The sequence below is a fragment of the Camellia sinensis genome, chromosome 5 (genome assembly GCF_055761805.1).
Source record: "Camellia sinensis isolate YWXY chromosome 5, ASM5576180v1, whole genome shotgun sequence".
NCBI lineage: Eukaryota > Viridiplantae > Streptophyta > Magnoliopsida > Ericales > Theaceae > Camellia > Camellia sinensis.
Window position 1 is genome coordinate 152,531,607 of NC_138965.1, and position 24,165 is coordinate 152,555,771.

The 24,165-nt window shown below is 42.7% G+C and overlaps 2 protein-coding genes across 2 annotated transcripts; both read left to right on the top strand.

Annotated features, from left to right (window-relative positions):
• Positions 1–520: 520 nt before the first annotated feature.
• LOC114291648 (acetylajmalan esterase 2) lies at positions 521–5,274 on the top strand. Its single transcript, XM_028235504.2, has 5 exons — positions 521–935; positions 2,722–2,931; positions 3,029–3,180; positions 3,640–3,913; positions 4,797–5,274. The coding sequence occupies exons 1-5, from the start codon at positions 644–646 to the stop codon at positions 5,012–5,014; spliced, it is 1,146 nt and encodes a 381-aa protein (XP_028091305.2). The 5' UTR covers positions 521–643; the 3' UTR covers positions 5,015–5,274.
• Positions 5,275–17,738: 12,464 nt separating this feature from the next.
• LOC114291656 (Ribosomal L18p/L5e family protein) lies at positions 17,739–22,534 on the top strand. Its single transcript, XM_028235513.2, has 3 exons — positions 17,739–18,037; positions 19,094–19,177; positions 22,065–22,534. The coding sequence occupies exons 1-3, from the start codon at positions 17,836–17,838 to the stop codon at positions 22,409–22,411; spliced, it is 633 nt and encodes a 210-aa protein (XP_028091314.2). The 5' UTR covers positions 17,739–17,835; the 3' UTR covers positions 22,412–22,534.
• The last annotated feature ends 1,631 nt before the right edge of the window (positions 22,535–24,165 follow it).

Genomic DNA, 24,165 nt, shown 5'->3' on the forward strand with positions numbered 1-24,165 from the left:
TCGTGAGTTCCATATTATATAAAATATTTGGTAAAAATTTTAATAGAATTTATGAAAAGTTTACTATGCTTGGTTTCACTTTTCAAAAAATACTTTTCAGAAAATTCTACTTTCTTATTTTTCATGTTTTTTTTATTTTTATTGATTTTTTTAATATTTTAAGCATTTTTTAAAACTTTTAGACATATCTAACTTAGATATATCTAAAAAGTAAAAAATTTGTGAAATTTTTTTTTTAAAAATTCACTAAATATCCAAAATATCAAAAAAAATACAAGAATTCAGTATATTTTTTTGTATATTTATGTATTTATTAATTTTTTAAAATATTTTTTCACAATTTTTTTACTTTTAGATATATCTAAGTAAGGTACATCTAAAAAGTAAAAAAAAATATTTAAAATTTAAAAAATATTCACTAAAAATAAAAAATACGAAAATTAAAAAAACTTAATTTTCAAAAAATTTAATTTAAAAAAACTCATATCAAAGTTTTTTTTTCTCTCTCCTCACTCGTCTGCTGGATTGCATGGCAGGGCCCCTCCCTGCTCCACTCCTCTCTTCTCTCTCTTCCTCTACTTAAAAGCCGGGGTACCTTCTCCATTATTACTGAGAAGTAGTTTATCCTTTTTTTCTTGGTGCAATGGTGACCACCCAAATCCTTCTCTCTCTACTCACAGTAACACTAATGAGCTCCTCTATTTTTCTTCTTCTTCCAACAACCCATCTGGATCTGAGTAATGCCAATTCACTCAAGAATTGTGGGTTTGATCGGATATATCAATTTGGGGATTCAATCTCAGACACGGGCAATTTCATTCGTGAGAGCGAAGCTGGTGCCGCCTCGTCGTTCGCTAAGCTTCCCTACGGCCAAACTTTCTTCAACAAGGCCACCGGTCGTTGCTCCAACGGACGCCTGATGATCGACTACTTTGGTACGTAATTTCTCTCTCTAAACTATAGGATTAGGTCTTGCCGTTCCTTTTTAATTGATCTAATTTTTTGATATACACAGAGTCAGGACATCATATATTAAACTGTTTGAATTACCAAACGAGAGCCTAGTTTTACATATGCTCAAGTTTTCTCAAACCCCAAGTATGTTTTTGGTGTGTAATTTGATTTTTGTGTTAATTTGATTTATGTGGGTGAGTTTTTGATCAACTTATATGTTTTTTTCATTACTGTTTTGTCTTTAGTGATATTTTTTTAAAAAATAAAATTTGTGTCAATTTATTTATTTATTTTTAAATGTGTCTAATCTAAAAGAATTTAAAAAGTAATTTATTATTATTTTTTTGGGAAAAAATCCGTTTTATAATTGACATGTTCTGTATAAAATATAATTCTTATGATATTTAGGTCTCGTTTGGGAATATGCTAATTTAGTAATTTTTTAGTTATTTGGCTAAAATATAAACTAAAAAAAATTAGTATGTTTGGAATGACTTTTTGGCTTTTTACGAAAAGATGTGCAAAAAGTAAACAGAAAAGAAAATTTTTGACTTTTTGGTATGGATTGTTGGCTTTTTGGCTAATTTAGTAACTTTTTGATTTTTTGGCTAAAAATAAAGGTTCCCAAACGAGGCCTATAATTTATTCTTTTTACGAATTTGCGCCATATACCAACTCTTGTACGTGCATCGAACCAATTCTTTGGCGAAAAATGCTTCAGAGCTCGAATTCTCTATGGCTCGAGTGGCCCGAATGCAAAACGACATCATTTTGATTTTTTTTTTTTTTCTCTTTCCCTCTTTTATATCTGAAACAGAAACAGAGGGAGGAAGGAAAGGAGAGAGAAGGAAGAGAGAAGAGAGAAGAAAGAAGGAAGAGGGAAGAAGGAGGGGAGACCATCACCGGCACTGGAGCCCGCCATCCTCTATGTGTATACACAGATAGATCTATGTATGTATACACAGATCTGTATCTCTCTCTCTCTCTCTCGTTCTTTGTATCTCTCTCTTTGTGAAGTCTCTGTGTAATGATGATGATGTGTTGGTTGTTGATGATGATGACGTGGTATTGATGATGATGATGTGTTGGTTGTTGATGATGATGATGTGGTATTGATGATGATGATGTATTGGTTGTTGATGATCTCTTCTTTTCTTTCTTCCTTCTTCTTCTTCTTCTGTGAGTTATGGAAATGATGAAGAAAATGAAAAAAAAAAAAAAAAAAATCCCAAAACAACGTCGTTTTGAAATTTCAGGCCACTCAAGCCACGGAAAATTCGAGCTACGTAGCGGGATTGTTCTTTGGCTATGTGATTTGGGTTAGGTTAGGTTGGGACTAAATTAGTTATTAAAGGTTTGCTTTGCATGATCTAAATAAAGTATATTTTTTGAATTTTTACAAAAAGATAGGTAGAAAAATAAAAATGTGATATGATTCAAATAAGTACACTTATTTAAATAATTACATAGTCTATGCCAAATAGTGCCTAAAAGACAAAATAGGTTAAAAAGTTAATAAGATAAAATATCACATACAAATCATAATCATTTTATTTTTTCTCTCACAAAAGTAAAAAAAAAACTTAATCCAAACAAATTTTTTTCATCCCAAACTAAAAGGTCTCAATTTCAAAAAACCAACCAAAATTTTTTTTTGCCAAACCACAACTAAATCTCACGCTCTATGTGACAGGATTGCGTCCGATTCAATAATCTTATACTTGGAATTTTTTTGCACCAAACAATTTATATTTTGTAATTTAACAGCTATGGCAGCCGATCTTCCGTTTCTCAATCCTTACCTGAATACTAATGGGGACTTTAGACATGGAGCAAATTTCGCAGTTGCCGGCTCTACTGCATTATTGGTTGAGGTTTTGGTGAACAAGAGTATTCCAACCATGTCAACCAACAGTTCGCTTAGCGTACAAATTGATTGGATGTCCACACATTTCAATTCCATCTTCCATAAGAGAGGTTGGTGACCTTGTGAAATTAAGCGCATATTGGGAATTCGAAAATTGATAATCAGAAAAACAGAAGTTAAAAGCATTTTTTTTTTTTTAATTAACAGACTATGTGGAGAAGCTAAAGAACTCTCTATTCATGGTTGGAGAGATTGGAGGGAATGATTATAATTATGCTCTTATAGAAGGCGGCAAAACCACTGAGGAGGCAAAGAGCATTGTACCTGAGGTTGTTCGAGCCATTATGGATGTTGTTAGAGTAAGTTGTCCTACAAATGTGTATTTTTCATTAAGATTGATTTGTAGTGCATTCTTTTTGTTGTACCAAAAAAAATTATTTAGCCAGGGAATATCATGTATCAATGTCTATGTGGTGCTTCTGTCAAATGAAGAACTGCAAAACACTATGTGGTTCATCACTACGTGATGTTTCTGCTACGTTATTGATTGAAAGCACCACGTCCCACACACCAAGGATCCTCTAGAGTGTTTTTTTCCTAAAGTTTCCTAAGTGTTAAATATTCACAAAATTAATGAAGGTGCGTCCTTTTCTTTTTTTTCTTTTTTTCCTAGGTATGGTGAGGGTACACATAATGTTTGGTGTGTGAATCCTCTCAAGAGGTGAAAAAACTAGTGAAATTCATCAAATGATAAATATGACTTCCCTCTTAATCTAATCACCAGCAAATCATAATCCTAATTCTCTTATGGGTGGCAGAGAGTCATCCATTTTGGAGCTGTCCGCGTGGTTGTCCCTGGGAATTTTCCTGTAGGTTGTTTTCCAATCTATCTTACAGTATTCCAAACCAATGACTCAGCTGCCTATGATGAACATTACTGCTTGAAACAATTCAACGAACTCACGATGTATTACAATGATAACTTACAACAAGCCATCGAAGAGTTGAAACATGAATACCCAAATGCAGTTATCGTGTACGGTGATTATTACAACGCTTTCCAGTGGCTTCTCCGTTTTGCTCCACATCTTGGTGAGTCTATCTGCATCCAGACATGGTAGGGACTAAAAAAATGCAGAAAATAGACACAATGGGATATGCTATGTTTGTTCTGTAGGATGGCAACTCAAACTGGTTTAGTCAGGCTAACTCAAGCCGAAGTATAGTTGAATTTGCCCAAGCTGACTCCTAGCCTGAAGTAGCTTTGCCTGAGCTTGAATTTATGTGAAATAGTTTGTTCTTTTTTTTTTTTTTTTTTTTTAAATGATTCAAAGGAATAACAGAACAAAACAAGAGTTTTAAAAAAAACACAAACAACGGTGGGTTAGCCCCTCGTGAATTTATCTCAAAGAGTTCAATTATAGGCTTGCGTTAGCCCAATTCAACCCAAATATTCATATTGAGTTGAGAATGAGTTATCCCAAACCAATATATCGCACTTCTTTTTAAATAAAAAAATCTCAACAAAAAATTACAAACATAAGACTATAATTAGAAAATTGATTGTGGTTATGTGCATCAAGGAATAGAATTGATTACAATGCAATATGATTTAATCTAACTGTGAAAAAAATAATTAGTATTTTATATTTATTATATATATATGAACAATAGAATTCATCAGGCCGGTCATGTTATGAGAGTTTCTGCCCAAGCCTTGAACTAATTTAAAATTTTTGCTCGAGTTGGACAACAACCCGTGCTTGACAAATCTTAACCCAATCTTGAACAAATTTAAATTTATGTTGTCTAAACCTCAAAAGTTTGTGGCGTGGACTCAGATTGTTCTGAGTTGGATTAACCCAAGTTGCGCCCCTACTATTCGTCACACTTTCTATGCATTTTTCCATTTTACTGTAATTAAGTAGTATAGATTCGTCATGATCGTAGTTGTCTTTCTTTTTGTTGTCAATAGGTTTTGATCCTAGTTCTTTCCTGAAACCTTGTTGTGGGACTGGAGGTGATTACAATTTCAGTCTAACCAAATGTTGCGGAGATCCAGAGGTTGAAATATGTCCAAACCCAAATCAGCGTATCAGTTGGGATGGAGTTCATTTGACTCAAGAGGCTTATAAGATTTTGGCTGAATGGCTCATTCATGACATCTTGCCTGAGCTTCAATGCTTTGTTTAAGTTAGTTTTGATTCCACTAGGCTAACATTTGAGATGGTTAATAAGATAGCAGACTATTTCATTCCTTTTTTGACCATTAATAGGCTTGAAAAGGAGATTTCATTGAATACATGGTGGTGGTAGTTTTTTTTTTTTTGGTCAATATGATTAAATAAACAATTTCATTTAGCTATATATAGAAGGATTTATGTTGTGTTTGAATAAAGGATAAAAGAAAAGAGACGGAAAAAGTAAAAATAGTTTCATTTTTGTTTCATTCACTTTTATCCTCTTTTATTTTTTTTTACAAATTTCTCCTCAAATTCTTAAGGGTTGTTTGGGATGATTTAAATAAGTGCACTTTTTGACTTTTTATGAAATATGGATTGGATTTGGGTTGGGTTTGAAGTGATGGGTTAGAGAGGTGATGTGACTTAAATAAGATGATGTGATTTAAATAGAATAGTGATTTTTTGACTTTTTTAAAACTTGTCAAACTAACCCTTAATATAAATTGCGTGGGTAATGTGGAATAGGACAATGAGGGGCATGCCGGTGTCTCTCGAAAACAATCTTGCTAGTTGCAAGGATGCTTTAAAAACAAGCCTAACTTCGCTTGGCTCCTTTGCTCTCTCCTACTTGGAGCAAATCTGACACGGGTTATTGTTGCAGTGGAAGAAAATGTGGGCTTTGGCAAGGAAAAGGGATCCTTATATATCCTGGATTTTAGAAAGGTGTTCAAGCATTTTTGTATTGGGGAAATTGCACAAGTTTTTTTAAAAATTTACAAATAGGTGAAAAAGTTCATCCATTTTAATAATTTAAGTTATAAGTATTTTCATAAATTTGTAAATATTTTATAGAAATACCACTTATTTGTAATTTTTGCTGTTGTAATTCATGCCGAAGGGAAAGCAGTAGTGATTGAGACTATTTGGGAAAGGAGAAATTTTTATATGCCAATAGGTACCACGTGGCACTACTTTTCACTAATCACAAATGTATATGTCCATTATTATTTCTTAAACACTCAATATAAATGTAGTTACCCTTACCGTCAAAATCAATCACAATAATAAAAAATATTACATGACATGTATCCTATCCGCATACAAAAATTTCTTGAAAGGAAGGCCGAACAAAGATAGATGTTGGGGCCTATAGGTTTGGAAACACTTCTGTTTGCTTGAGTTTCAAAACTTGTTTATTCACTTTTAAAAAATTAAAATTAGTTTGACAAAATAAACATTGACATGGACAGGCCCACGAGGCATACAGCCCACGGCAAACCACCCCGAACCCATTGCTTTGGACCCATAGCATAACTTGGTTGGCAAAGCCCAGGACAGCTGGAGGCCACCTGGACGTGGAGGGCCAAGGGCATTCGGACACATGACAGATGAGACACAGGCCATATCAGCAGACAAAGATCTGCAGAGTTATTGCCACAACACATCACCATTAATGCAGCCCATCACAGCATTTATTACGACAACACCTCCCCGTCGGAACAGAGCCCCCTCACCCTGAACAAGGTAAGCTACGGCACAGGCTTTCGGCGGAAAGGGGGCACGTCACAAGGGACAGTGAAATGATTACCAAAGGATATAAGCAACAAGAGAAGCACAAAAAAAAGGTTAAGCTTTTTATCTCTCCATCTTCTTCCCTACATTGTCCTGTTTTTCTCTACTAATTCTCTCGCCGGAGGGTTCACTGGGGGACTGCCCCGTTCCCCTTTGGACTTGCTTGCAGGTCATTTGACGGAATCACCACCCGAAGCCGGAACCTGAAGAACCTGGGCCAGCCTGACCCATCCACCCGGGACGGATTGTATCATCAGTTGGCGCCGTCTGTGGGAACCTGGTGGTTTATTCGCGCGCTAGTTGTGTTCGCTATCGCCGGAGCCCTCCTTTCTCACTATCATCTTTTTCCTCTCACCCGTCCAAGTGTATGGTCACGACTAGGTCCATGGCCTCCCACCATAATGCCACCGATCATCAAACAGACCCTTCCCATCCAAACAACCCACCACAGTACATCATCGAGCTTACCAACAGTATTAACCGCATGGCCAAGCAAAACCAGGCCCTGATCAATGCTCTGCTCCAAAGAAACCTCCCTGCTCCACCCCCAGACATTCCACCCAACCAAGAAAGAACCCCGAACCACACGGCTCCACCACCCCTTCCCCCCAACCCAGAAGGTCTACGACCCCCTCCTCCTCCACATATGAGCCTACCACCTCCATCTCCACGCCCGCCAGTCGTGCCACTACCCCCTGAGGGGGAAGCCATCAGTGTCCAACCCCCATTTACCGACCATGGAGACAACATTCCCCTCTGGGACGCGGAACTCCGAGCTATGAAACTCCAACTACAAGGGGTCATCCAGAACATCCAACACAAGCCCTCAACCACCGCCCACTCGCCTTTTGTTGCCTCCATCCGCGACAAACCGTTGCCCGCCAAGTTCAAAATGCCTACCATTGACTCATTCGATGGCACAACAGACCCCGTCGACCATCTGGAAACCTACCGCACCCTCATGATCCTTCATGCTTTCCCTGACGAGATCAGGTGTCGAGCCTTTCCAGTGACACTAAAGGGATCAGCTCGATTGTGGTTTAGCCAGTTACCGGCAGACTCCATCTCCACCTTCCAACACCTCAGTGACTCTTTCCTAAGCCACTTCATCGGGGCCCAGCGTCAGAGACGCCCAGCCACCCAACTCCTCAACATTCGTCAGATCGAGGGGGAGTCGCTCCGCAGCTTCGTCACCCGCTTCAACACCGAGGCCCTTCAAGTAGCGGAGAATGACGACAAGGTCATCCTCACCGCCTTCATGGCCGGCCTGCGGTCGTCGGATTTCCTTTTCTCCCTCTCCAAAAACCCTCCAACCACCATGGCAGCCCTCCTATCTAAAGCCCAGAAGTACATAAATGCTGAAGATTCTCTGGCCGCTCGACAAGAACCCACCCCTAAAAATCCGACCCCTAGAGACAAAAGGAAAGACTCCGAACCAAGAACCGCCCAGTATAATAACCAACACACCCCACTATAATGACCGACCCCCCCGTGCCGACCGGACGACTCCGACCAGACCGCCCGGTCGGTTTGAGCGATACACACCTCTCAACTCCCCTATGGAGCACATCCTCAATCAAATCCAACGGGACTACCCCCTCAAGTGGCCCCTACCTTCACGAAACCCTTCCACTCGAAAAGATCAGTCCAAATACTGCCGCTTCCACCAAGACCATGGTCATACCACCAACGAGTGTATTAACCTCAAAGATCAGATTGAGACCTTCATACGCCAGGGCCGCCTCAGCCGATTCACAGATAACCGCCCTCCACAGAGACAAAGAACCGACCTCACCAGGAACAATCACCGACAAATACCACCCCGCAACCAAGGCCCACCTAACCAAGGCCACGATCGCCCACCACCACAGCCTCGGCCTCCTGGTAATCCCCCTCCACCAGTCGGAGAAATCCGAGTTATCTCAGGCGGCCTTGCTTGCGGGGGACCATCCCGCTCGGCTCAGAAGGCAGAACTCAGAAAAATCAGGCACGGCTCAGACAAAGCGGTGGCGACGGTGGACCGACCTCCCAAACAGTCAAAACAATGGATCGAACCCATCACCTTCACCGACACCGACTGTGCAGGAGTCCGTTACCCACATGATGACCCCCTTGTCATTTCCGCCATCCTCTCCAACTACAAAGTCAGACGAGTCCTCGTAGACAACGGCAGCTCTTCAGACATTATCTTCCTCAATTGCTTCCGCCAGCTCAAGATTGGGGAAGAGAGATTGTCTCCTCTCCAAACCCCTCTGGTCGGCTTCACCGGCGACCGCATTACCTCCATCGGCTCCATCGATCTACCTATCACCATTGGTGAGCACCCGCGGCAACCACTAAGTTGCTCACCTTCCTTGTGGTTGACTGCCCCTCTGCTTACAACATCATCCTCGGCCGCACAGCCCTCAACGCCTTCCAAGCCATCACATCTACATATCATCTTGCCATCAAATTTCCTACCGATCTCGGTGTCGGCACTGTCAAAGGAGAGCAGACCGTGGCCAGGGAGTGTTATGTCGCCTCACTCAAGGAAGTCAAGCTAAAAGAGGCCATGATCATCGAAGGGCTTGACGTCCGAGATGAGGACGAGCTGGTCAGAGGTGAACCTGTAGAGGAACTTATTGAAGTTAACATTGATCCCACCAACCCAATCAGAACCGCCAAGATTGGCAGCCAATTACCTGCCCAAGCCAAGGCCGACCTTACTGCTCTCCTGACCGAGCACAGAGATGTATTTGCCTGGACCCATTCTGACATGCCAGGCATCGACCCCTCCTTTATAACCCATCGCCTCAGCATCGAACCCCACTTTCGACCCCACCGCCAGAAGCAACGCATTTTCCATCCGGAGCGCAACACCCTTATAGCCGCCGAAGTTGACAAACTCCTCGAGGCCCAATTCATCAAAAATGTGGACTATCCTAGGTGGTTGTCCAATGTGGTCCTCGTCCGCAAACACAATGGCAAATGGTGGCTCTGTGTCGACTACTCTGACCTGAACCGAGCTTGCCCCAAAGACAGCTACCCCCTTCCCCGCATAGATCTGCTGGTCGATGCCACGGCCGGTCATCAAATGCTCAGCTTCATGGATGCCTTCTCAGGGTACAACCAAATCCTGATGCACACATCTGACCAGGAGCACACATCCTTTATTACCGACCGAGGTACCTACCACTACTGTGTAATGCCGTTCGGATTGAAGAATGCTGGGGCCACTTATCAGCGGCTGGTTAACACCGTCTTCCATCACCAAATAGGTCGGAATATGGAAGTCTACGTCGACGGTATGCTAGTCAAAAGTAAATACTCCTCCGATCACCTTACTGATTTACGTGAGACCTTTGCCACCTTGCGCAAGTACCAGATGAAGCTCAACCCAGAAAAGTGCGCCTTTGGCGTAGGGTCTGGCAAATTTTTGGGCTTTATGGTCAGTCAGCGCGGCATCGAAGCTAACCCTGAGAAGATCAAGGCTTTGGTTGAGATGCAGTCGCCTAGGACGGTTAAAGAGGTTCAGAGACTCACCGGCCGAGTGGCGGCCCTCAACCGCTTTATCTCCCGTGCGACAGATAAGTGCTTGCCCTTCTTCAAAGTTCTTCAGCAGACTTTTGAATGGACAGCTGAATCCGAGGAGGCCTTTCAACAGTTAAAGCAATGCATGGCCAACTCCCCCCTTCTCTCCCAAGCAATCACAGGCGAACCCCTCTTTCTCTACCTAGCAGTATCAGGAACTGCAGTCAGTGCAGCTCTCTTCCGAGAAGATGGCTCAATCCAACGATCGGTCTATTACATTAGCCGAGCTCTCAGGGGCGCGGAGCAGAACTACCCCTTGCTGGAAAAACTGTCCCTGGCTTTGGTCATTGCCTCTAGACGACTCCGCCCATACTTCCAAGCCCACTCCATAGTGGTCCTCACCGACCAGCCCCTGAAGAAAGTCATGCAGCAACCAGAACTCTCAGGTAGACTGATGCAGTGGTCCGTAGAACTCAGCCAGTTCGACATCTCTTACCGCCCTCGGACAGTAATTAAGGGGCAGGCTGTAGCTGACTTCATCATGGAGTTCACCAAGCCGACCCCGACCACAACACCTTCGCCCCTACCAACTCCAACAGAGCCAGAAGATCCTCATTCTTGGACTCTTAATGTCGACGGGTCGTCCCGAAGAGAAGGAAGCGGTGCCGGTCTCATCCTCACCTCTCCTGAGGGCGGCTACTTCAAATGTGCACTCCGTTTCTTGTTTGAAGCAAGCAACAATGAAGCCGAGTACGAGGCATTAATTGCAGGACTCCACCTCGCCAAGGACATAGGGGTCAGCCACCTCCGAGTATTCAGCGACTCCCAACTCGTCGTCGGTCAGATGACGAGGGACTTTGATGCCAAGGACGACACGATGCGAGCTTACAGAGACCTGGCACTCCCCCTTGCTCACCTCTTCAATACCTTCCACATCAGGCATATTCCTCGGGCAGAAAACTCCAAAGCAGATGAGATGGCTCAGTTGGCTTCTGCTGACCATCCTACTCTCAGCCATGATATCCGCGTTGAATATCTACACCACCCAGCCGTTTCACTCGATCTACAAGCTGTACAATACATTCAAAATGAACCTATCCCTTGGGCATCCGACATCCTCTTATTCTTGACCACAGGAGCACTCCCAGATGACCAGCAACAGGCTTCCAAAGTCCGATCCCGAGCGTCCAATTACGTCATTGTCGACGATATATTGTACAAACGCGGCTTCTCCCGGCCATATCTACGGTGCCTCAATCCCGCGCAAGCAACTTATGTAATGCAGGAGATCCATGAGGGGATTTGTGGTAATCACTCAAGAGGCAGGTCCCTTGCCCAGAAGATACTCCGTACTGGGTACTTTTGGCCAACTCTTAATCAGGATGCGACCGACTTCGTGCTCAAATGTGATAAATGTCAACGCTTCGCCAACATCCCTCATGCTCCTCCTACAGAGTTAATCACACTCTGCAGCCCTTATCCGTTTGCCAAGTGGGGGATCGACCTAGTTGGTCCGCTTCCCACCAGTCGAGGTCAGACCAAGTTCGCGATCGTTGCCATTGATTACTTCACCAAGTGGGTCGAGGCTGAACCCCTTGCCACAATCACCGAGCGGAACACCACCAGGTTTATCTGGCAATCGATCATTTGTCGATTTGGTATCCCTCAAGCCATCATCTCTGACAATGGCAAACAGTTCGATAACGCGAAGTACAGAAAATTTTGTGCAGATCTCCAAATTCAACCGTGCTTCTCCTCCCCCGATCACCCCCAAGCAAACGGCCAAGTTGAGGTCACCAACCGTTCACTTCTGAAAATCATCAAAACCAAGCTCGAAGCTGCTAAAGGCCTTTGGGCTGAAGAACTACCAAATGTACTCTGGGCTTACCGAACCACTGCTCGCACTCCCACTGGTGAAACCCCTTTTCGCTTAACATATGGCGCTGAGGCGGTTATTCCGGTAGAAGTCGGTTTGCCTACTCCCAAGATTTTACATTCGGATCTGGCCGCAGCCGAAGAACTCCACCGCACAGACTTGGACCTCGTCGAAGAGCTCAGAGAGACCGCTGCTGTCAGATTGGCTTCGTACCAGCAGAAAATGAGAACACACTACAACCGCCGAGTTCGACCACGAGAGTTCTCCGTAGGGGACCTTGTCTTACGAGAAGTGACTCTTGCCACAAAGAATCCAACCGAGGGCAAACTGGCAGCCAAATGGGAGGGGCCCTACGTTGTGAAAGCCCGACCACGACCAGGCACTTGCCGACTTCAAGACATGGAAGGCCGAGACCTGCCCCATCCCTGGAATGCAGAACATTTGAAGCGTTACTACCAATATGTCCATACTTTTGTATTGTCAACATCGTTGTATTCCCCTTTCTATACATAATGTAAATTCTGACTGGTGACCTCGGTTTTCGTAATTCAACTGTCTATATGTGGCCCCAATAACTTTTCCACTTGCAGCACTTCAAAAGCCTCGGCCAGACCGAGCATTTCAAAAACCTCAGCCAGACTGAGCACTTCAAAAGCCTCGGCCAGACTGAGCACTTTAAAAGCCTCAGCCAGACTGAGCACTTCAAAAGCCTCGGCCAGACCGAGCACTTCAAAAGCCTCGGCCAGACCGAGCACTTCAAAAGCCTCGGCCAGACCGAGCACTTCAAAAGCCTCGACCAGACCGAGCACTTCAAAAGCCTCGGCCAGACCGAGCATTTCAAAAGCCTCAGCCAGACGGAGAACTTCAAAAGCCTCCGCCAGACGGAGCACTTCAAAAGCCTCGGCCAGACCGAGCACTTCAAAAGCCTCAGCCAGACTGAGCACTTCAAAAGCCTCGGCCAGACCGAGCACTTCAAAAGCCTCGGCCAGACCGAGCACTTCAAAAGCCTCAGCCAGACCGAGCACTTCAAAAGCCTCGGCCAGACCGTGCACTTCAAAAGCCTCGGCCAGACCGTGCACTTCAAAAGCCTCGGCCAGACCGAGCACTTCGAAAGCCTCGGCCAGACCGTGCACTTCAAAAGCCTCGGCCAGACCGTGCACTTCAAAAGCCTCGGCCAGACCGAGCACTTCGAAAGCCTCGACCAGACCGAGCACTTCGAAAGCCTCAGCCAGACAGAGCACTTCAGAAGCCTCGGCCAGACCGAGCATTTCAAAGCCTTGGCCAGACCGAGCACTTCAGAAGCCTCGGCCAGACCGAGCACTTCAAAGCCTAGTAGAACCACATTTTCAACACTTAGTCACATTATGAAGTTTCTTCACAGTTCCAGGACCACGTTTTTTCCTAGTTAAATTCCTCACGTACTCTCACGTATTTCATTCACTAATCAGATTATTCGCCAACTATTTAGTTACAATTTGCAACCTGCCTCTTACTCCAATTTTTGAATTATCCTTTCAATTTTCATACAACTCCAATCGCACTCCGCAGGGAAGAACTTTTAACTTTCATTTTACACGATATTTTTATTGACCCAATCTTTACGACCAGTTTTTATCATAACACTTCATTCATTCTGGCAACATAAGCAAAATAAATAAAAATTCAACTGGCAACATAAGCCAAATAATCTTTGTACACAAATTCATTACAAGTAAACTCTTCATACGTTCATTCATTCATTCACTCCTTTACAATGTGTTCACAAGTTCAAAAAAAAAAAAAAAAAAAAAAAAAACATAGAGCACGCCCAGCTTTCCTTCCCATTGGCTATTCATTCTCGCTAGATGCCAGATCCTCTTCTTCAATACCTTCGTCCAGGGGGGTCTGGGCCACATCATCTTCCCCTATCGTCACACTACTAAGGTCCAAGTGTGGGAACAGCTCTTCAGCTCTGCGCTTGAACATTTTCCAACCGTTGTCCCAGAACTCGGCCATTTCGTGCTTATAGAAATCTGACTGCTGGAAGCTTTCAATCACCTCTGTCTCTGTCCTACCTCCAGCAGTCTTCCTTGATGGGCCCACCCCCCAACTCTTGACTAGCTAGACTCCTGGCGACAGCGGCGTCTACCACCATCTGAAATTCGGAGGACCCCTTATATTACTCCACTGCTGCAACGCACAGATCAGGGTAGGCTGCCTTTTCAGACGCCGCCTTTGCCCTCTCCTCGTCCAGCTTTCTTTGCAGGGCCCCCCTTTCAGCCGCCGCCGTCGCCCTCTCCTCCTCCACCCCCTTCTTCAGACTCTCCAGCTCCGCCACCGCCTTCGCCTTCTCTATCTCCCACGCCCTCAGAAGCCTCCCATTTTCCTCTTCTGCTCTGGCGCGTTCCTCCCCCAACTCCTTCAACAGCTCTCCAATTCTGGAATCTGCTTCATCCTTTTGCCTAACCAGCTCTTCATTGTTGGTCATGGCCTCCTCATACCGCTCGACTGCCACGGCGCAGGCCCTCTCAGACTCTTCCAACTTTTTCTGTTCACTAGCCAGTTGGAACTCGAGCGACACGACCCTACGGCGTGTGTCCTCCAGCTCCAACTTGACTACTGGCAGCTCGTCATGGGCAGTTTTCCAGTCGGCACTGTCCTTCTTCAATTTAGCCAACTGGACCCTGGTCTCCTCAGCCTTCAACTTGGTAGCCCCTGCCTTCCTAAAGAGGGCCCCTGCCAAGGTAGTCACCTCCATTTGGGCGGAGCATAACCCCCTCAGCAGGTCAGCCTCATTATATCTTGATGCCACGCGCAGAGCCGTCTCCTCCACGATCTTCACCAGCCGGTCTGCCCCCGCCCTGGCTGGGCCTTCTTCTCCCTCCAACCTTCCAGCTACCGCACGCGCATGATAGATCGCCGTAGCCGGACGAACCCCTCCTTCCTGGGGGTCAGGCCTCTTCTGGACCTGTTCCATTCCGCTCGGCACTGCCTCAGTCGACCCAGCCTCTACTTGCACTAATGGAGCAATCTCCACAACCTCCACCGTTGGGATGATCTCCACCACCTCTGGGGCGTCCTTACCCACAGGGACCTCCACCTCAGTTGGGGCCGCCTTAGCCCTCTTGGCCCCAGACGCATCTGCTGCCTCCTCTGGGGCACTCCTCCTCTTCTTCTTCTTTTTTAGAGCCTCCACTGCCTTTCCAGCCTTTTCCTTTACAGGGTCTACAGGCGGCGGCCGCGGCTCAAAACTGCTTAAGTCTTTTTCATCCAACGGCCTTGGGCGCGGTCGGATTCTCTCTCGCGCGATCGGTTGAGGCGGACGGTCCCTCTGCGCCTCCGCGAACTTCGCGGCCTTTGCCAGAATGGCCCGATCCTCTATCTCCTGAGCTTTTCTCCTCGCCTCCAATTCCGCCGGCCGAGGTCTCCGCCTTTCGGCTGCGGTCCCAGCCCCGCCTCAAACAGTGCAGACGGTTGGACAAGCTCGTCCCATCTGGCCTTCTCTCTCTCTCTCCACTCCTTCACCCGCTTCACCCTCTCTTCCGTCATCGCCCCCAGTCTCGACTCCATCGACCTGGTTGGCACCTTCCAGATGGTGCGCACCCCCATCTCCCCATTAACAGTCACGTAGAACCACCGTGGCCGCCACCCCTTGATCGACGTGGGCAGCCCCGCCACCAATCCCCTCCCCATCACCGCCTGTAAGGTGACCCAAGTTTCTTGCTGCCCCGACGCCTTGTAATACGAAAAGAACTCGTCTACCGTCATAGCCTCCCCCCCATTCGCCTTAGGCCACGCACTCGCATAGGCCAGCAGAATCTTCTAGGCATTGGGCATCAATTGCCTCGGCGCTACCTCCAGGCGATTCAACACGTCAACCACCACTTGAGGCAGTGGCAACCTCAGCCCCCCTTTTAGCGCCTCCTCGTACAGGGAAAACTCCCCTGGCCTCGCAGTAGACGGCCTTTCCCCCGATGTTGGCAGCAGTAACTCTACCTCCGCCGGAATCTGGTACCGCTCCCTAATCACCTCCAAATTCGCCATCGTGAGTGTGGATTTGTCCGCCTTAGTGTGCCACTGCTCTGGCTCCACCTGGCTTAGTGGCTTTGGGGCCAATATCAGGGCCGACGCCTGCGATTCTCCCATCGTCTCACCCACCCCCGCCCCCACCATCTGTGCCTCCGTCCTGTATTGCGCTGCTAACTCCTTCCCATCATCATCCCCCAACGTGTCCACCCTCACATTAACTCCTTCTTCTTGTGCCATTTCTAGGGTTTGCTTGCAACTCACTTCTGACGCAGGAACGAGGAAGTTCAGAAAATGCTACACAGGTATGTCGTATGCAGTGAAGGAATTAACACTTGGATATTTTGGGTTTTTGTACACAGGTAGTTGAAACGCATTATATCAACAACCCACGATTTACCCGTATTCCATGAATCCGCATTAATTTTCGCCCGTTTCAAAACTTTTCATATCAACCGCCAAAGCCGCCTTTTCAAAACCCCACTCGTGACCTATCGTTTCATTTCTGCTCCAACGCTTCACTTCCCCCACGATATTACCACGTGTATGGCCACGATGCACTGTTCCCTTCCCTTCCCCTGTCCTTTCCATTTCAAATCATCACATGGCCCCACCCCTACCCCCTCTCATTTCGAGCCCCGCGCCGTCCTGGTCGGCAAGCCCCACGGCCGACCCCTCTCACTCGGCCACCCTCGCGGTCGGCACGCCTCTCGGCCGACGCCTCCCTCTCGGCCACCCTCACAGTCAGCTTCTCCCGATTCAATCACCCTGGCGATCGGTACGGCTTCCCGTAGACCTCTCCACTCGGTTCGAACTTCTCTTCCTTATTACTATTCCCTTCGTTGGACTAAAGCTGCACTCGGAAAATGGGGGACTACTGACATGGACAGGCCCACGAGGCATACAGCCCACGGCAAACCACCCCGAACCCATCGCTTTGGACCCATAGCATAACTTGGTTGGCAAAGCCCAGGACAGCTGGAGGCCACCTGGATGTGGAGGGCCAAGGGCATTCGGACACATGACAGATGAGACACAGGCCACATCAGCAGACAAAGATCTGCAGAGTTATTGCCACAACACATCACCATTAATGCAGTCCATCACAACATTTATTACGACAACACCTCCCTGTCGGAACAGAGTCCCCTCACCCTGAACAAGGTAAGCTACGGCACAGGCTTTCGGCGGAAAGGGGGCACGTTACAAGGGACAGTGAAATGATTACCAAAGGATATAAGCAACAAGAGAAGCACAAGAAAAAGGTTAAGCTTTTTATCTCTCCATCTTCTTCCCTACATTGTCCTGTTTTTCTCTACTAATTCTCTCGCCGGAGGGTTCACTGGGGGACTGCCCCGTTCCCCTTTGGACTTGCTTGCAGGTCGTTTGACGGAATCACCACCCGAAGCCGGAACCTGAAGAACCTAGGCCAGCCTGACCCATCCACCCGGGACGGACTGTATCATCAAACATCAACTGTTTTTAAATTTTTAAAAATTATTTTAACTCCCAAACAAGAAAATCATATGCAAAAAGTGAGTGATTTTATTTTTATTTTTATTTTTATCAATTTAGTTTTAATTTTTTTTAAAAAAACTCTACCAGGACCTTGAGGCGAAAAGTAGGGAGACAAAAGGAGACCCATTGCAGGAGCTAGAAGTGTAAAGTGTAATGCGGTGCACAATACCCTCAAAAACCGCTTTGAATCGCACATTTTTTCAACTCTGGCCGGCAGGTTGGACGGGTGGGGCTTCCAATAGTGGCGGGTTGGAGCGGGGACGGTTTGAAATTTGCCAACCTGCGTAAGCAACCGACCCGACCGCCTATCCATATTTCAAAGTCTGCTGCTATATATACAATACAAACACATGGCAGCAATCTCACATGCAATAATTCATCAATTAAACCTAATTGACGCCCAAACATCTCATCTCATTCACACCCAAACATCATCGCCGATTCGCCGCTGCTCTCATTCACACCCAAACAACCAAACATTATCGCTGATCCCGCTGCTCTTCACTCGCTGTTGTTGGTCTCCGCTCACCGCCGCTGCTCTCCTCACCGTCGGTACGTACCCCTCTCTCTCTCTCTCTCTCTCGATCTGCTCTCTCTGCTTTCTTTCGCTCTGCTCTTTTCTCTCTCTGTGCTCTCTCTCAAGTGTAACAGTGCTGTTTGGAAAAGAAGGAGACACAAAAAATATTAAACACAAAAATATTTTTAAACACAAAAGAATTAATAAAAAATATTTCAATAAAGCACTTTTAGTAAATTATTATAACATAATCATCATTCATGAATTTGTGAAATTTCCATATTATCCTATTTTTTTTGGGTACATCGGAAGTAAATCATATTACCCTCTTTCACAAGCTTGAAATTACCATTTCACTCACCTTGTTTAGAGACAAATTTTGTTGTTTTCCCTAGGAGTATTTTGGTAAATTTGTATCATGGCTTTTTTTTTTTTTTTTTAAACAATATCATGGCTTATTTGGTCTTCCAAAGAAAAAATGCACAAAATAAGTTGTTTTTGTTTGTTTGTTTATTTATTTCGAAAAAGCAAAAAAAACTGTTTATTTTGTTCTTACCAAAATTATTAATGCTTTTTTTTCTTTTTTTTTATGTCCATTTTATTTATTTTTAAATCTAAAAATAAAAATTTGTCTAATATATTATTTTCATTTTCAAAAATTGAATTTGGTTTCACAGTTTAAAAAATATATATATTCTTCAACCAAAAAAAAAAAAAAAAAATTTAAATTCTCTAGTAACAACTGACCACCACCAAATTTTAGACTAAAATAATTATATAAGATAAAATAAATTATTTTAATCAAATAAAATATTATATTATATTCAATATATAATTATTTTATTTTAAAAATCAAAAAAATTATTTCAAACAAAATTTTTTAATCTGAAATTACAATAATCAAAACACCTCCACTCTCACAACTAATAAGTGAATCCACTCTCTGCCTCCAAAAAATTTTCCGTGTAAAGATCACTTGAGAGGTCCGCACACATTTAACAATCATCAAACGTATTCTTTATTTTTATTTTCATAACATTTGTAAGTAAAAATAAAAAATAATAATTCTTTCCTATTATTTATTGATAAAGAGAAAACAGGAGCTTCTTCTTCTTCAGAAGCCCTAGAGAGACGATCGGTGAATCTAACGCCTGTGCAATTCCTGCTCCAGATCGGTGAGTACTGCTTTCAGGTTAGTTAATTCCCACTCTCTTCATCTCTCTCTAATTCTCTCCCAATAATGTCTCATTTTGAACTCATTGATGTTATCACTATTTCCAAAAGCCACCCGCCCACCCACCCACACACACACATATATGAACATACACATGGGTTTGTGCTCGATTACACAGAGGTATGAACCCTAGATTTTAAACTGCTCAGAGCCTCAGACAGATAGTTTTTGGTTTTTGTGTTCCATAGTTTAGGAGTGTCATGTGTTTTCAGGCCAAGAGGTGAGTTTATAGTTGAAGAGTGTTATATGTTTCCAAGCCATAGTTAAAAGGGTTTCTATAATTGGCTTTGTCTACATTTTGGGAACTGATTGTTTTAAATGGTTGTTTGATAATATGTCATGCCAAGTGTTCGATGAAATGTCTGTTTAAAAAAAAAAAAATAGACCATGTTAATGTTGGGTTAAATGTAGTTTCGGTTTTCCACAGAGATGAGAAGATGCAACCCAATTAGGTGAAGATATTGATTTACATTCATACTTGCAAAGGCATTTAGTTGGGAGTGATTGGAGATTTAGAAGTGATACTAGTTAACAATTTGTGCTGATAGCAATTTGTTATGTTTAATGTTTGTTTATATGGTTATAATTAAAAACCCAATACCCATTTCTAGATTTCGCCTTTGAGGTTGAAGGTCAATATAAATTGTGCTCAACTGTTTATGAGTTTTGATCTTTGATTTGATTTGATTTTTTTTTTTTTTTTTTTTTTTTTTTGGGGTGATAAATATGTTGACCATTGAACTATGTAGACCAATAGATAAGTTTTGCAACCACTGCTAGGCTAATCTTGATGCTTAAAGATAAAAATTCTTGAAAGTTGAAAATTGTAAATTTAGAATTGCATGACCATAGGGGACAATGGGACACCATTTCTAGCGCCACTTCTAAACTCATATTTCTTGATATTATTTCATGAAAAGGTAATGGAGCCTTAAGTCACAACACTCTACAACATTCTTCTTTTAGGTTCAAAGTCAGAGCTATGGGAGTTTTTATCCTACCATTTCTCTACCCATGTAATGTTATGTAGGACTTGAAATTTTGTTTCTTCATTGCTTGGGAAGACGTCACTATTGTGATGAAAATATTGATACAGTTAATTTATTATTATTCTTTTGAGAAAAACATATTTAGGCATTTTTTATTGTAAATTATCAATTTTACTCTTTGATTATTTCATAAAACTTCAATGACAAATTGTTATATTTCATACACAATGGTATTAATTTTAAACATAAACACCATTCCTATGTCCAATTCATGTTTAAAACTTTGTTTGAATTGATTGCCCATGAATACACATTGTTTTTCTCATGTGTAAGCCCCAAAACCGAGGATTTCCTTAGTTTGGTTCCCTTTGATTTGGTTATTGTTCCATGTTTGGAAAACTGAGTGTGGTCTGTTTGGATTGGGTTTTGGCATCAACAAAAACCAACATGCATTAGAGTTGCATCCCTGTTGGCAGTTCATGGAGGGTTAGAAACCAATGTAAGGACTTTGTAAATGCTTCTTATATGTTTAATGATTCCCTCCCTCTGTGTATGTGTGCATGTGCATATGTGGTTGTGTGCATGGAGACCGTCAGCCTGTATGGTTCATACATGAACTTCATTTCCCTCCCTCTATGTATGTATGCATGCATGTGCGCGATTGTGCACATGGAAACAGAGAAAGTCAGCCTGTGTAATTGATACGTGAACTTTAAGTTAAACACTGTAAGCATGCCAATTTTTTACATATTTTCAGCTTTAAAACATTTGTTCGCATCACATTTTACCTCCAATTTTTGTTTAATCAACACACTTCATGTATTATAGCTTTCTTGCATCTACATGTACATCGTCTTCTACAAATAAATCACAATCATTAAATTGAAGGGAAAATTTTGCACCGGACCTGAATGTAGGATATGAGAAGGCAAGGTGACCTACCGACCTTCCACCTAATGCCGTGGAATTTATCAACTGAGCCTCTCTTATTGTAGATTGGGAGGTGTTATCTGATTGCATAAATGTTTTCTCAAATTAGCTATTCTTCATTTGTATGGTGTCTTTACTAGGGCTGTTCAAAAATTCGTTTAAACCAGTTATCTGGAGGAACCAGACCGAATCGTATGGTTTGGTTCGGTTCTATTAAGAATTGGTTCGGTTTCGGTTTCGGTTTCGGTTTAAGAAATATGAGAACTGTAAAAACGGTTCGGTTAATGGATTTTATGAAAAAATCACGGTTTGAACCGAACCAAACCGAATTTTGAAAGATATATGTACAATATCAAGTTTTATTTGAGGATGATATAGATATGTAATGTTGAGTAATGCCTTAATATTATTAGTTTTTATCATGAGTTAAATGTAATTAGTTTGAGTAATTATTTTGCTAATATTAACAATTTATTCTTGTAAATAGAAATTTTTAGAACCGTGAACCAAACCGAAATCGAACCGTTATTTGGGTTTGGTTTTAGTCCGGTTTTACAAGTGTAATAGTCTGGTCTGGTTCTCAAAATTATAGAACCATTAGGATCGGTTCGGTTTTTGGATTTTCTCAGAACCAAACCAATCCGGACCGTGTACACCCCTAGTCTTTACTGGCTTCATTTTTTGATTATTGTGATTCATGAATTCACCGTTGCATGTGGGAATGTTCGCATCTTTGTTCACAATGGGCCAGGAAAGCCATTTAATTTAAAGTAGCCTCCACTGGCTGCTAACCCTGTTTTGGAAAAAAAAATTTCTCTGTGATGCTCTCTATATAATATATGGGAATAATTTCACATTAAAATTTATTCTCTACATTAATGTTATATGGATATTTTATTTGGAAAGCAGAAATGGTTATTCGTCCTCCAGTCAAACAAGAAAGAATCACCAAGTTTCTCAAACCGTACATCTTGAAGATGCACTTCACAAACAAGTTTGTGTCAGCCCAAGTCATCCACTCACCAACTGCCACAGTAGCCTCCGCTGCAAGCTCGCAAGAGAAGGCACTGAGATCAAGCATGGAATCGACTAGGGACGTCGCTGCTGCTGCAAAGATAGGGAAGATTCTCGGGGAGCGCTTGCTGGTTAATGAAATCCCTGCTGTTTCTGTTTTCTTGAAGAGAGAGCAAAAGTATCATGGTAAGGTGAAAGCTGTGATCGATTCCTTGAAGGAAGCAGGAATCAAACTTGTCTGACGGACAAATAAAACCTTTGTTGGATATTCTTGTTTAACTGTTTTTCCTTGAACAAATATTTTATCCAATGGGTTCTTGTTTTTGGCTATGTTTACTGGAGGAAAATCGATATGGATTTCAACTTGTCGATGCTTTCTGTTGTTCACGAGTTATTGGAGTGTAATTTCTTGGGTTGATTCGTCCTTGGTTGTGCAGCTATGCTCTGTCCAGAGTTTACCCAGACACAGAAATTGAAAAACATCTTTTGATGATTTTGATGTGCTCCAGATATGCATTGTCTTGGATCAGACTGATTCTTTCGCCAATGAAGGCTGATAAATGAGTGAGTTTGCTGGTGGTCCGGTGGTGTAGATTCCGAGTGTCTAAGCTAGTGGGGCTCTCTAAACTAGATTGTCAACAATGTTTCGAAATTTAGACCACTGTATAAACCGAAAAAGGGAACGGTTAAGGGTCATTACGGCTAGTTGAACCAGAATCGAACTGAGATGTTATAATTACCAAATATTAAGATACTTTTGATACCTCTATTTAAATTATTTTTATACTCATTGTTAGTAAGAAATTTATTTAGATTTGATGTTGAAAATAAATATTAAAAAAGAAAAAGAAAAAGAAAAAGAAAAGGTGAAGGTAATAAATATTATATAGTTACCAATTATTCACAAAGTGACTGGTTGGTGTGATTAATATTGAGGTGTCAACTAACAGTCAGGTCAGATGACTGGCTGGTGTGATTAATATTGAGGTGTCAACTAACAGTCAGGTCGGAAGTCAGTCTTCACACCTGCACTTGATTTTTAAGTTGTTTCGCAGCTTCAAACCTGATTTTCACCAGTTACTTAAAAATAGGCTGGTTTTCTATTTGAAATGGTTTTGATGGTTGATTGGACTAGTCGGTTTGAAATTTTGATTAGTTGATGAGCAACTGGTCGAACCATATGGTCTGGTTCAGTTATGAAAACATTGTCTGCTGAAGCGAAGTGTGGTGGTGATAGTGGTGGTGGAGGGTAGGTAGCACTAGTTTGGCAATATTACCCTTGGTTTTATTCTTGATATGGATCAAAAATGCTTTAGGGCTATGTTTTTTTATGGCAATGAAGCAATGTTGAGTCACAAAAAGTGAGCTCAGACCATGTTCATCAACTTGGGCTTGTGGGCTACACAACATGGACAATAGAGCTTGTTTGGGAAGATGTTTTGGGCTAAAATAATCATATAAGATAAAATAGGCTATTTTTAGTTAAATAGGATAAAATGTCACATCTAACTCATAATTAACTCACAAAAATCAAAAAAGTTAAAAAGTCTATCCTAAACGAGACTTTTTAGCCCCAGATTAAAATACTCAAAAAGTCAACCCACATCGCACATCCCAAACGAGCTCTGGACTTTTATTTATTTATTTCTTTCTTTATGACAATATTGATTTGGGTAGAGTATTTATATATTTTCAAACAAAGCTATCTTGAATTTGCTGTTAATAATGATAATGTGAGAGACAAAATACTTGTGGTAAGTTGGCGTGGTAAGTTGGCGTGTAATTAAATCTTAAAGCGCAGTAAATAAAGGTTATGGATTTGAGTTGATGGAACAGGCTTTTTAAGTGGCACACTAACTTTATTAACAAATTTAACTAGTTAGAATGTAAATAAAAATTAAATAAATAAAAAAAAGTAAGAAAAGTAAAAAAAGGACGATGTGGGAGCCATAAGAGAGACAAAGTGGGACCTAAAGAGCAAAAATTGAATTGTTAT

What these genes read in the sequence shown, in the direction of transcription:
- LOC114291648 (XM_028235504.2), top strand. Translation starts at nt 644, where the DNA reads ATGGTGACCACCCAAATCCTTCTCTCTCTACTCACAGTAACACTAATG. An exon ending in TTCCATCTTCCATAAGAGAG is followed by an intron (nt 2,932 to 3,028) that starts GTTGGTGACCTT and finishes TTTAATTAACAG; the next exon opens with ACTATGTGGAGAAGCTAAAG. An exon ending in CCATTATGGATGTTGTTAGA is followed by an intron (nt 3,181 to 3,639) that starts GTAAGTTGTCCT and finishes TATGGGTGGCAG; the next exon opens with AGAGTCATCCATTTTGGAGC.
- LOC114291656 (XM_028235513.2), top strand. Translation starts at nt 17,836, where the DNA reads ATGGCAGCAATCTCACATGCAATAATTCATCAATTAAACCTAATTGAC. An exon ending in CGCTGCTCTCCTCACCGTCG is followed by an intron (nt 18,038 to 19,093) that starts GTACGTACCCCT and finishes TTATTGATAAAG; the next exon opens with AGAAAACAGGAGCTTCTTCT. An exon ending in GCAATTCCTGCTCCAGATCG is followed by an intron (nt 19,178 to 22,064) that starts GTGAGTACTGCT and finishes TTTGGAAAGCAG; the next exon opens with AAATGGTTATTCGTCCTCCA.